This window comes from Peromyscus eremicus, chromosome 2 (genome assembly GCF_949786415.1).
Source record: "Peromyscus eremicus chromosome 2, PerEre_H2_v1, whole genome shotgun sequence".
Lineage (NCBI taxonomy): Eukaryota > Metazoa > Chordata > Mammalia > Rodentia > Cricetidae > Peromyscus > Peromyscus eremicus.
The window spans coordinates 3084144-3098187 of NC_081417.1; the positions used below are offsets into that span (position 1 = coordinate 3084144).

Below are 14044 nucleotides of genomic sequence, written 5' to 3' on the forward strand. Positions count from 1 at the left end.
TAAATGTCCTTCATATATAGTAATTTTGAAAATTTTTTGTTACTTCAATTTTTAACACTGAATAATACCAGATAGTTCACAGAGTTTAAAATAATAGCAACAAATAATTAAAATGAACATTAATTTTGCTAATATTAAAGAATCTCAAATAAAATGACTATATCTTTTAAAGTTAGAGATCATAAAAAAGGTTATCATACTTCCTGCCAGCTGTACTGCAGTAGAATGAGTCTCTTATCAATAGCTGATGTAATGTCATTATACATGGTTTATGCATGTACATGTGTGTTCATGTATGTTTGTATGTGTTCACATGCATGCAGGTGTATCAGGGCCAGGTCATCATTGGATATCTCCACCTTATTGTTTTTTTTTTTTTTTTTTTTAATACGTCTCTTACCTAACTTAACAATGTGTGTAGACAGGATGCTACCAAGCTCCTGGGACCCTCTTCCATCTACTTCCTGGGAGCTGGGATTAGAGTTGTGTCTTCATGCCTGGCTCTTATGTGGGTGCTGGGAATTTGAACTCAGGCATTCCTGCTTGCATGACAAGCATGTTACCAACTGAGACATCTTCATATCCCACTATCTAGGCATTGTCTTAATTAGTGATATGGGAGAGCTCTGCTCATTGTAGGCGGGGTCACACCTGGGCTGGTGGTGTAGGAGTAGATTGAGCAAGCCAGTAAGCAGCCCTCCTCCATGATCTCCACATCAGCTCCTGTCTCCAGGTTCCTGCCCTTTTGACTTCCTGTCCTGACTTCCTTCCATGAGGAACAGTGATGTGGAAGTGTAAGCCAAATAAACCCTTTCCTCATCAACTTGCTTTTGGTCTTGGCATTTCATCACAGCAGTAGAAACCATAAGATACACAACAAGCAGCAAAACAGCATTGTGTTAGCAGTAACAGCTGGCAGGCTTTGCACTGAGAAAATGTCGTGCATCACCTCTTTTAATGTTCACTGAAAACTCTTTGGGTAGAGAATATTATCCCATTTTGCAGGCAGGGAAAAGTGAGGTTTGTATAAGAGCTTAGCTGACTTGCCACCTAGGCAGCAAGAGATAGAGTCAAGCTCATACCCACTGTTTTTTCTTTTTCTTTTTTTTTTTTAATTGAAAATAGATTTTAAATACAGTATATTTTGATTGACTTTGGTTTCTCCTCTCCCAACTCCTCCCACATCCTTCCCACTGTTCTACCCACACAAATCTACAACCTTTCTTTCTTTCTCTCATTAGGATACAAACAGGCATCTAAAACTAATAATAAAATAAAAATACATAAAAATCAAAAGAAACCAGAATTGGATAAAACAAACAAACGAAAGATCCAAAGAAAAGATCAAGAAACACATATAGACACAGAGACACACACATTCACACACACACATTCACACACACACACACACACACACAATCACACAGAGAAATCCCATAAAAACACGACTTCCACAGTGTTGCTTTCTTTTAAAACAGATGGGAAAGGGATAAATTTCTCAAAGAAATGGAGAAATGCAGTTATGAAGGAGAAAACATTCTTGAACTTCTGAACAACATGACTCTTTAGCCAGAAGTCATGGCTCTTAATTGGTTCATCTCCTCTAGGATTCAGTGGGTACTCAGTGGCATCCTTAGGCTCCTCTCAGTCAACAAGATTCAGCCCAGCCCAGCTCTTCATCAGTTATACTTACTTCAGTTCAGAGTCTTCTTTTTCTTCCTTGGTAGGAGTCATTTTGATGCCACCTTTCCTTGCACGAGGGCAACCAGACAAGCTAAAATGAATAATCAAGAACAGTATAAGACACTGTGATTATGCGGTTATGACTGGATATCATTGCCAACACATTAGTTTCCATTTGAGAAATAGGGTTGGTCTTACCTTCTGTGGGAAGCATAGTTTCCAGTCACATGCCCAGAACCATCACAACCTGGGGTTGGACACCTAAAAAACACAGGAACACAGTGGGCTGCCATGTTAGGGGAGAGATGGGCATCATGACACATGTAAGTTAAAGAGGATAAGCTGGACTCTTTTGGTTTAAGCAACTGTCTTTCAGTTAAAAATCCATGTTGAAAACAAAAACTCAACATGTGAAACTGCTGAGTGATATTTGGTTGACAATATATTGTTATTTATTATACATTAATTTTTTGAGATAGAGTATCACTATGTAGCCTTGGCTAGTCTGGAACTCTATGTAGATCAGGCTGGCCTTGTACTCACAGGCATTTGCCTGTCTCTACTTCCTGAGTGCTGGGATTAAAAAGCATGTGCCACCATGGTAGATGTTTTCTTAAATTCTACCTCAATGAGCATTCATAGGATGCTTTTATATCATGGAATGCCATTCCTGATCCACAAAGTAAGGAGTAACACAGTTTCTCAAACAAAATAATTAGCAAACATCCAATTAGTTAGAGAAACGGACATTGAGAATTTAATCAATTAAACACAGAAACATATTCTCTGCTGTTAGACACAAGTTTTTTATCCTTTTCTATTAACTTTAAAATTATTTTTAATTATGTTTCCATGTGTGTCTTTGTGTGGGTTTGTGCAGGTAAGGGCAGTGCTGCTGCAGAGGCCAGAAGAGGGTATTAGAGCCCCTGGAGCTGGAGTGTGTTGCTGGTGAGCTGCCTGACATGGGTACTGGGAAGTGAAACTGGGTCTCCTGCAAGAGCAGTACTAACTCGTAATCACTTATCATCTCCCCAGCCCTTTACTAACATTTATTTTTGTAAAACAGTGCTTTAATAGTTTATGTATTTTCTTATTATATATGATATAAATAGCTTGCTATATGTTATATATTAAGTCAAGAAATATCTTTTTAGATTTTTTTCCTTGAATATCTAAACAAGAGGTTAGTGAAATATATCTTTTTCCTGTATAGATAAAACAGACAAATTATTTATTATGTGGCTATATGAAACATTTAATTACTGGACATTGAAATAAGACCTGTTGATCTACATGCTTCCAGTATCTTTCTGATGTTTTTAAACATAAAATTTAGAGAATGTACATGAAGTGATAGCTATAATTGAGTTGTGGCAATGGAAACACTTAGATAATGATATTATGGTATACCTTACATTTCAATCTATTAATTACTAATTCCAAAACAGCCCTATATTTCGATCTATAAAAGTGACTATTATTATTCAACACTTTACCTTGATACAATAAATTATGCTTTAACATTTTGAAAATGAACATATTTGCATATTTCCAACTTTTCACTATTTTTGGTATAAAAACTTCAGGTTTTTATGTTCCTCGTTATGAAGTCTATAAGATGTATTCTAATGTGAAGTTATTGGATATTTAATATAAATATATTTATGTAAAACATCAAATGATAAATTTGAAATAAAATGAAAGTAGAGGAAATAAAATCATAACTAAATATTAGTATATATGTAACCTAGAGATCTTGTAAACAAAGTGGAAATGAGGCAGAGCAATGTTTAGCAAAAGTGAGAAGCAGTTGGGAGATTTAAAATTCTCATGATTTCTTAAAATTGATGCTGAAAATGTTTTACTACATCTTCACTAGTCTGGTTTAGTAAATAAATTCTGAAATTAGGAGCAAAAAGATTATGTTTGTATGCTATTTGTTACAAATCAGTGTAAAAGGTAAGTACCATCCCCCTTTCCTCCAGACCCCAGCAAGGCAGTCCTGGCAAAGTGTAAGGGCTAGGCTTCAGTCCTTTCAAATTTTGACAAGTGTGTTTTGCTATAAATCAGTCAGGTACAATTTTATGTTCTCTTGGCAAGGCAACATGGACACTAAACAGTGAAGGCTCTACTGTGGTGAAGAAGGGCACAGAGGCCATGCCTCCCAGCACTTACTTAAGCTCCTGAGAGTTGGCAGCCATGAGGGACTTAAGAGTCTTGTCTGCTAGAGGACATCCAGACACACTACAGAGGGAAGAAGAGGCGCACAGCATTGACTAGGACGAATTGACTCACAGATGTCCTGAGCTTGTGATATACATTAAGTTCTGAGTGACTAAGCGTTAAAAAGAATTAACAGGGATTGGGTCTGGTTTTACTATTAATGAACATGGGCTCAAGGGGATTTCAATTATTTGTTGTAAACTCAGATTTGCTATCTATCAAATGAAGGTCTTTAATGAAATAAGAACTCAGTGATCAGCAACAACTAACAGTCCACACTCACTGCAGCACCAGTGACGATGGCTTCAGCTTTAAGCCACTGGCTAAGGGAAAGGAAACACCATCAGTAGGAAAACAAATGAGAGAGCCTCTCATCCTGCTGAGCCACACCAACACTTTTATTTATTTATTTATTTATTCAGGACCAGAGGTGCCTCTTCCACTAGTGAGAGGCTTTCTTTGCTTAATGATAGGTGGGATAAGAGCCTGACATGAACCCTGAGTTTGTTTGTGACCAGGACCAGAACACTCTTGAACAAGAATCATGATTTCTATGTGCCGTATCTAAACCTCTAAAAAATAAACTAACCCCCGAATTCAACTAACCTAGTGTCAATTTCCTAATCTAGACAGCCACTTGCTATTCTAATAGGTGACCTGAAACAGACCAAGATGATTTGGTACCTGCGGTGAGATGCATAGTTGCCTGTGACATGGCCACTTCCATCACATCCTGGTGTTGGGCAGCTGTGTCAGCAGAAAAACATATCATGAGTGTCAAGTGCATTTCATAGATTATTGTTCTTCCAGAGAAACTGAAAAGCATTTTCTCCTTTCAAGACTGCACTGTTTAGGAGATGTAGAAGCTAGAGCATTAAGAACTTAGAGGTTAAAATGAGAATTCATAAGTAGAAGAAAAGTAAGCATGTCATTTCCAGACACTTTGTTTTTTCTCTTTTCAACATTATGTCTAAATTTCCCACTCAAACAAGGTGAGAAGTGATGTTAACATGCCGTCCTGGTGGTTTGTCAGTCAACAATCCATGCTGTTCTGTTCTTGGAAAAGATAAATTTATGTCTCCATAACACAGAAATATGAGAACAGAAATCTTGGCACCAGTGATATGATACATTATAGAAAGGGATTTCTGTAGGCTTTCAAGAGAAAAACCACCTAGTAACCCTGACAGTTTAGAAACTACAAAGAAGAAAACCTTTGACTGAAATGTAAATTGATATTTTATGTGGGAAAGTTATTGATGACAGAAAAATAGACAAGATATTTAGTTACTAGAACTCTTGAGCAGTTTCACTGAAAGCTGTAACAAAATACACACATTAATTCATAGCTAGCCTGAGGACAGATTTCAAAGGGTCCACTGTGATCTGTATCTTTTCACACTTTTCAGAAACTTCTGTTTTAACCTTCTTATATATATTTTGAAAACACCACAACAACTTTGTTACCCTTAAGAGGTATCTTTCTAATTAGACATTCTTTAGCTTTTCAGTTGCTTAACTTCTTAGATGCTGTTGAAATTGCCCATTTGGAGTGCATAGATGGATCCCATCCTGAAGTGCTATCTGTGGTTGTATTAAGGATCTGAGGGAAAGCATTGGGTTTTCCCTGGCATCCTTCCCAAAGCAAAGTCCTTTCTATCCATGTATATTAAATTCAGAATGAAGCTTTTTTGGGATTAGTAACATTGTGATACTATCTCCCTCTAAGTAGTTTCTCTTTTAAGCATTTATCAAATGTTTTAGGCAATGTAAAGAAACTATGAACATTAGGGAATCTCAAAGGGATATTTGCTTTTCAGGGACTGATCTAAATTGGGGTCATTTAATTCTTCTTCTGTCTCTGTTTCTGGATGGGATATCAGAAAGTATAGACAATAAAATATATGTACAAAAAAGTTTTTAAAAAAAGTAATAATGATTACATTCAGGCTGAGATACCTTTTTGGTAAACATTTATCCACTGAATACAGAAATATCTCTAAACACCATTTAATGGGAGAATGAAGGGTTTTCAAGTATTTGGGAATTTTCACCCCCAAATAGTATCCCAAAAGCACTGTGTTTATTTTATTTCTCTTCTATTTTCAACTATGCTCAATAGCACTTCCCAAGAGGCAAAGAAGTTATACTAATTTCAAACTAATTATCTGTAAATTACCTATGGAATATAGTATTAACATATAAATTTGATTAGATAAAAATATAAAGCTTTGTGGTATAAAAAGATCAAAAGAATAAAGAATTAGTGGCAATATTATTCCTGATAGGAGAATGATATTCTTAATTGACTCCTGATAGGCCTTTGATGGCTGGTGTAAATTCAAATCTATAATAAAAATACTCTTCAATATTACATAATACCATTCTTGGAGGGTTTTCTGATAAAAATAACAAAATTAAAGAAAATAAACTAGCTAATTCTCTTGGTAATTGATTTTCAAATCTATTCAAGTCAGAAGAGAGTTGATAAAATTTAACAAATTCTTTCTGGTAGTTTTGGGTAAGTTGTTACTCTATGATTATCTCTTAAAAAAAGAAACATATTGATCCTGGGTTCGGTCCTCAGCTCCGGGAAAAAAAAAAAAAGGAAAGAAACATATATAATGAAGATAGTACAAAACTCAGCATACTAACACAGACACAAACAAATCAGATACTCCCACCCAAATGGTGGGTGGGGTACTTGAAAGGTCTCTTAATTTTCAAGGAATTCAGAATGGACTAAAAAACACAGTTCAAGACCTTGGGAGCCTTCCTGTGTGCATTTACCTTCATATTCCAGTAGTGTTGCACATTACAAAATAATACCACTTCATTTTTTTTCTGTTTCAGGCTGGTCAATTATCATTCACACAGCATTTAGTTTATAATAACTTTTGGCAGTTCCTAAATACCTACCTTCAAAAGATAGAATTTTGCCATTTTGGAAGACATTGAAAAAAATCACACAGAAAAGAAGTTAAAAAAAAAAAAAACTGATGAAGAGGCTCAAATAGCAGATCCAAGGGGAGTAAGTGCCTGCCTCTCATTAGCGGCCTTCTGGAAAGAATAAGTTGTGAGAAATGTGAGTTCTGGTGTGTCTGGTACCCTTCACTATGTTGTGCAGGTCACCAAGACCCAGGTGAAGCTCACTGTTCATGAATGACTATGGAATCTGTAAAGAATGCCAATACCCAAGCTTTTTAAAAAGCTACTTGCTTATCAGACAGCAAACTGGTCCTCTAGTAGGAATGGTCTACTGATGTCTATTTTGTACAAGGCCCATACTTACCACTGGCCAGCATATCTAAGAAGTACACAGTACATGTTATGAACTAATGATGTGGCCAAGGCAGAGAACAAAATGAGGAAGGAAGAGTAGAGATGCCTCTGGACCTCATTCTCAGGGCAGATAATGTAGAGCAGGGAAGAAACAATTGTACACATTGGCAAGCTAGTGATAAATTCTGGAAGGATCCTGAACCCAGGGTTAGCCCTAGAGACAAGGAACTGTAGTAGGTGGAGGGCCTCTCTGCAAGTGACACTGGAGGGAAGGACTAAGAAACAAGAATGTGAGCTCCTTTTAGAGACCATGGGCCAAGGTAATAGCAATTGCAAGGCCTTGAGACAAGTGTGCCCCTGATGAATATGGGAAACAAGAGATGAGGTTGCCCAGTATGTAAGGTCTAGGAGGAGGAAATGCTCTGTTCTTGTGAGCTGGTGAATATGCCTCAGAGGTTAGAGCTGGGGTGGCATACATGTGGAAGAGGAGAACAGAGGTCTAAAGACTAAGCTGCAGGCATTTCAGTCACCAGAGAACTGTGCTGAATCTAGGAAGGAATTATTGTGAGGTAAAGAAAGTCCTCAGGTGAGGGGGTCCCAGGAGTCAAGTGTGGCTGGTGAGTGATGGATCATGGAGGAGAGCATGGTCATAGTATCTGCTGTCTGTCAGGCAGGAACAAGGGTCAAAGATACACCTCCACACTGGAGGTGAGAGGGCTGTGGGGAGCTTCACAAGAACCCTGGTTTGGGAGCAGCTGTAAGAATAGAAAAGATTAAGGAGGCTAAATGAAGTGGTGTACTACTAAACACCTTCTGGAGGAGTCTAGCTCTAAGAACAAGAAGATCCTTTGAGGCTTCTCCAGGGGAGATTTTAACAGAAAGAATGCACTTATGTAGAAGATTACAGAAGGAAGGAGATAGTGCCCAAGTAGAAAGGCTATTCTTTTCCAGAAACTCTAATGGCCGCTCTCCACATATCTGTGCATCACTCTACATTTTCCTGATGGCAAATTATTTCCATAATGTTATTTGCTTGCTCCCTCCCTCCCTCCCTCTGTCCCTCACTCTCTCCCTCCCTCTCTCCATCCCTTCCTCCCTCTCTCCCTACCTCTCTCCATCCCTCTATTCCTCCCTCCATTCCCCCCTCTCTCCCTCACATTGCTAAGTAACACTTCTTGCCTCCAGGTTCGCTTGCATTCTGTTTTGTTTTTATGGACACATAGTAATTGTCATATTTATGAGGCTGCTATGACATACATCTTAAATGTCTCCCAAAAGTTATGTCAAGTGTTGGAGGCCCTGTAACCAGGGTGTGTTAGTATTTAGAGATGGTAAACCTCAAGGAGTGTGGCCTAGTAGGAAGTCATTGTAGTTGTGTCCCAAAGGGTATATTAGGATCCTTCTTCTTGTTCTAAAACACAATGATGTAAGGAGTTTTCTCCATTATATGCTTCTGCCATAAAGTTCTGCTTCACCACAGACCCAAAGGCAATAGAGCAAAGTGGCCATGGATTGAAACTTCCAAATTCATAAGCTATAATAAACCTTTTTCCTCTTATAAATTGATGACCTCTGGTACTTTGTAGCAGTGACAGAAAGCTGAGTAACATAGATAAAATGTGATTGTTTGACTTATATATAATTTATATTAATGGTTGAATCAGGGTAATTGCTCATTCAATTCTTCTGAGTTAAAAACCCCCAAGAGGACTGAAAACCATTTCTTCCCAAGTATAATTTTCAGAGTAGCTACAAATTTAGCTGACTCCTTGAAGTCAGGATTTAGACACTGTAAGTCAAGATATTTCTAGCTGAGAACCTGTGACCAAAGAGTGTGCCTCTCTATTTTGTTTGTAAAAAACAGAGGTTCCCACCTCTTGATACATACTTTTGGAAGCTTCCTTAGTGCAGTGCAGAGTACTAGGTATATGCTGACCATTTGGGATGTCCTAAAGTAGTTATACCTTTTCACTCTCATATAGTAGTTAATTCAGGACATTATCACTCACAATTGTAAATTTATGTCTCCTAATTGCAGAATCTTTTAGAGCAGGTAGGTGAGCACCACTTACGTGATTAGCTCTTTCTTGAGATCTCTTGAATGGAGCTTGGGTTTTGGGCTTGGAATAGAGGCCTCTCCAGCAAACTTTTTTTCCTCTAAATTTTCAAGGGAGTTCATAGGGTCTTTCTGAAAAACAAATAACAACCAAAACAAAAAAATGGTGGTGGGGGGAAGAGAAAGGGAGAAGACATTAGGGAACCATGAAAAGACAACTGGATTTGAAATTATTGGTGTCAACTGAGTTTGAAGACATACCTTGAGTCCCACAAAAGAGTTATAAGAAAAATAATAAGATAATGAATAAAAGGACGTGTTCTGATTGTTAGAGACCTTTATCCAAAGAGTTGGGAATTATAACTAAGGAAGTGACATCTTTTAAAAGTTCACATCTTTGTGGATATGGAGACATTTCTTGAACTATATAGTTGTTAATATATTAGAATATTTCAAGCCATTTCACTAAATAAACATGTCCTAATGAATGCATGGATCATTGTTTGCTTATCCAGCTGCCACAGCAGCAGCAGCAGCAGAACAGAAAGAGCATTGTGCCATAGTAAGAGCATTGGCAGAACTACCTCAATGTGATGTTATTTTATACCAAATTAACAGACTTCAGTGTGGTACAATACCATACTTTATATTTTTGTGCTGCTAAGTATTCTATGTTATTTTACTGATTAAAAAATAGCTGATATTAATATGCCCTGAAAGGTAAATGTGCATGTGTCCAAGCTGCAGGGGGCTTCTTCAATGCATCCCCACCCCCCAGTAATCTGTGGCAAGGTAGGTGAGTGAAGTTTGTTTTTAAAGTTTTATTATGGAAACGGCTAAAACAGAAGGATTCCTGATAAGGGAGCTTTCCACCTGCCTATTCTGTGCTCACTTTAATGTGGACTTGGCTTACTAGCAGTTCCATTCTAGTTTAGAAATGTCTTGGCTTTTTGAAAGTTGATGTGAAAGCTAAATTCAACACTGTCTCAGTGTGGAAGAGCCTGCTTTCCTACTTAGATCTGTACTTTTCGCAAAGTGGCATGAAGTAGAATAATCATTTTATTGTTTTCTTTATTCTAGAGTTGGGAACAAAAGTCTCTCCCTGAAGGCATGTCCATTTACAGCTAAGCATGAGAATATTTCTGTTGAGGGTTAAATCTGTGTGTTGTGGAATGCTGGATTTTTAAAGAAAATGATCAATATTAAAGTTCAAACTACTATATCACTAAAATACATATAAAACAGTTTGGGCTGGATACATGTTGTAAAGGGTTTTTACAAGATGGTTTTATTGGTGAGGACCTTTTAAATATTTTATAACTTTTTAAACTATAGACTTTTGTGCTTTCAATTGTTTGTAAATTGGTTGTATTTTTTGCTTTTGCTTTGCCTTAATATTCTACTTTACAAACCTGCAGAGAATGTATACATATGTGGCCATAGATAAAAGAATTTTCAGAATTAGTTCTGTTATAGAAACACATTATACTGGATGAATTTTTAAATAGCACCCAGTGTAGAATTCAATAATATTTTGAGACTGTTATTCAACACTTAAAAAAGTATAGTTTTGAAAAAGAGTAATTTTGTTCTATATAAGATATACAAGGAAAGCCTGCATATGTGTATTTAGAGAGTATGCGTGTGCAACCAGATTTTTCAATGTACAGATGGAAAGTTATATTGATTTCAGTAAAGACCAGAACATAATGGTAACATGAATAACAGATAATAGCATCTGGCACTTTTAAAATTTTAAGCCCTGAAATCTTTGGATAACTGACAGTTGAACGTAGCTGACAGTCCTAGTTATTTCTCAGTACTTTCCTTTTGAGATATTTTGATTTTTTTCCAGATTCAGGGTATTTTTTAGGGGGCATCTGGACAGGCTATTTTGCTGAGAGAGATAGACAATATTTTCTGAAAATTACCACCAAAATTAAGCAACTGTTGTGCATATGAACTAGATAACAATGAATTAGAAATAATCACTCAATTTCTGGTGGTGTGAGTGCTATATGAACTGCTAGGTTGTACTCAGTGTCCCCAAGCAAGCACAACAAAGGGACCTTGTTCCTTAGTCACATTCTGAAGATTTGCCAGAGCATTAAACTTTGGTCCTCATCCTTGGACCATCCGAGGAAATGATAGCTTCCACACATCTTGTCCAAACTATCTCTATCTCTTCCCTATTCTGCTTCCTCCTCCTCCTCCTCCTCCTCCTCCTCCTCCTCCTCCTCCTCCTCCTCCTCCTCATTTTCCCCTTTGAAACTTTTAATATTCCCTAGAAACCTCTGTTGTAACTTTTTCTTTCTCTTTTTATATATTACTCCCACTTTACTTTTTCTTTGTCTTTGGTAATTCCAAGCCAATCACTTAATTTCTGTAACACAAGGACCAACACTCACACCTTCTTGTGTATCAATTCTCTTCTCTGGAAATGTTACCAAACTTGTTTCACAGGAATGTTGGGATCATAAGACATGGTATAGGAGTTACTGTTTTTTGTTTTTTGTTTTTTTTTTCTGCATGTGGTGCTCCTCTGCTGTCTTCTGAATAAGGATTCTGAATACAAGTTATTAATTTAATCCAAGTTACTTTTCAAAAATTGTATCTATCAAGTCTCATACTTGCATGTTTCAAGATTCAGAATATTATGTGAAAAATACTCTTTGCTCATAGACTATGTTGGTAACAGTGAGGGAACAAAGAACAAAGGTTAGAGTCTGTACCGGGAATTTTAATGCTTGAGCATCACTTTCATGTGAGTCCCCATCAACTACGAACAGCTATGGAAGAAGTTTTTGGCTCACTCAAGGTAAGCAATGTGAGTCCACAAACACTTAGCACCCTCCCAGTCCCCCTGGACTCTACCAGTGGCACTGAATTCCAACATAGCTTCTAAGTTCCATTTCAGAATACTTCAGTTGAAAATTGTAGAGTAAGACTGCCCTGACAGACCTTTAGCCATTCTGAAAACTAAGGACACCCTCTTCCCTCTTCTTCATCTCCCCCCACCTCTCTCTCTCTCTCTCTCTCTCTCTCTCTCTCTCTCTCTCTCTCTCTCTCTCTCTTTCTCTCTCTCTCTCTCTCTCCTGAAACATTGTCAAAAATATATGCTGAAGTAGGGAAAAACATTTGAATCTATACAACTACCAAGATGAACCCAAATGTTTCCTTCTTTTTCTTTTCTTTTTTTTTAAATTTTATCAAAAAGATTAGAAGTAAAGATAAAAATGTTGCTAGGAGACTCATTTTCTGACACACTGGCCTCTAAGAAGGATAGACAAGAAGGCAGTGGGAGAAGTGCCAGATGGTATAAAAATGTAGTGGTAGCCAAACTACTCTGGATATCCTGTATGAAAGGATGTCATACCCAAGGGCTCATTGCTGCATTTATGCATAGGTTCACATCCTCCTGGCTGACACTGGGCACCAAGATTCTAGGAAGGTTTCTGGTACATAAACTGACCAAGGTTCAGTCAACACAGTTATGTGGTCAAGAACAGAATGCTTAAAAGCCTGTCATGACATGGTGTTGAGCTCTCAGAACATGCTGGCATTCTTATCCATATTAAGAATGAGATGCATTTATAGTTACTCTATAAAGCACTATTTTTCTTGAAATAGAATGACTTCTATTTAGCCCACATCATCTCCCAGCACCCTGCCTGTTGCCTCCTCAGCTCCACTAGTAGGTGGAGTGTGGTGTAACTTTGGTTCTTCTGTGTGTACACAGGCTGGCAGTAGGAAAAGTTTATATTCATTACTGCAGATCAATAAACCGCCTATGACACTAAAAGTATTTGGAACATATCAGGTTTTTTGAGTTAGGGATATTTAACTGATGAAGCGTATGTAAAAGTCTGAAAATCTCCAACAAGGTACAGTAGTGTCAGTCTAACTGAATGCTGCTGCCACACAAGCCCATTCATTGTATAGGCGGTGGCATGGATTGACATGGTTGATGTTGATACAAGGAGTCCTAGGCTCAGGGTTTTTTCCAGATGGATGTCTGATCACCACCATGGGTACCTGCCTGTTTTACTTTCATGTACTTATTAAGAAAGGGTCTCATGATGCAAACTACACTGACTTTGAACTCACAATCCTTCTGCCTTAGTTTCTTAGGTGCTAGAATTACAGAATTACAGGTGTGTGCCCTATGCCACTATGCGCAGGCCTGAGGCCAGGTGAGCACCATGGTGGAGATGAAGTTTTTCCCCTAGTGTGTCTCCCAGACCTCTCTCACTGCTTATCCTTAGAGATGCCAGAGGAACTATGTAGAAGGAGGGAAGGAGGGGAAAGCGAGAAAGGAATGGAGAACCTGCAAGCCTGTGGTCACTACTGCAAATGTTGACTCACTCCCAAGATAGTAAACAAAAGTCAAATTGCTCTCCCCATCTTTGAAACACAAATAGCCAAACAAGATCATACATATTTCTGCAGCAAATCAATATGTCAGTCTTTTAAACATACCACCTAGAAAGCCTCTCAATGACATTTCTGACTAATATCACAATTGGATCACCCACATTCATCACCAGGGCTACCTTTGTACTTGTGTGGGACCAAAGCATCTGCTCAGGCCATGTCAATGGCTCACTCTCCAGAAATGAAGAGGGCCAGATTCTTCCTATCTTGTCACAAACTTTGGCCCCTTTCAAGATAGTCAAACACACAAGTATGTCTCCTGGATGTTGGGACTGATTCCACCTAGATGTCCAGAGACCTGCTCTTTCAGTTACTCACAAAACTCTCCACAGACATGTCCCATGTCTTGGGACCTCCAAGACACCA

General features: G+C 37.9%; 1 protein-coding gene across 4 annotated transcripts in view; it reads right to left on the minus strand.

The window, feature by feature from the left end:
• LOC131904498 (suppression of tumorigenicity 18 protein) overlaps nucleotides 1-14044 on the minus strand; it is a 61624-nt gene that overhangs the window by 16230 nt on the left and 31350 nt on the right. For all 4 annotated transcript variants that reach the window (XM_059255623.1, XM_059255621.1, XM_059255622.1 and 1 more), the window contains 5 exons: nucleotides 9261-9376; nucleotides 4591-4653; nucleotides 3859-3927; nucleotides 1882-1944; nucleotides 1694-1774 (listed from right to left, as the gene is read on the minus strand). In XM_059255623.1, the coding sequence (XP_059111606.1) occupies nucleotides 1694-1774; nucleotides 1882-1944; nucleotides 3859-3927; nucleotides 4591-4653; nucleotides 9261-9376 (392 nt within the window). The remainder of the gene's footprint in view (nucleotides 1-1693; nucleotides 1775-1881; nucleotides 1945-3858; nucleotides 3928-4590; nucleotides 4654-9260; nucleotides 9377-14044) is intronic.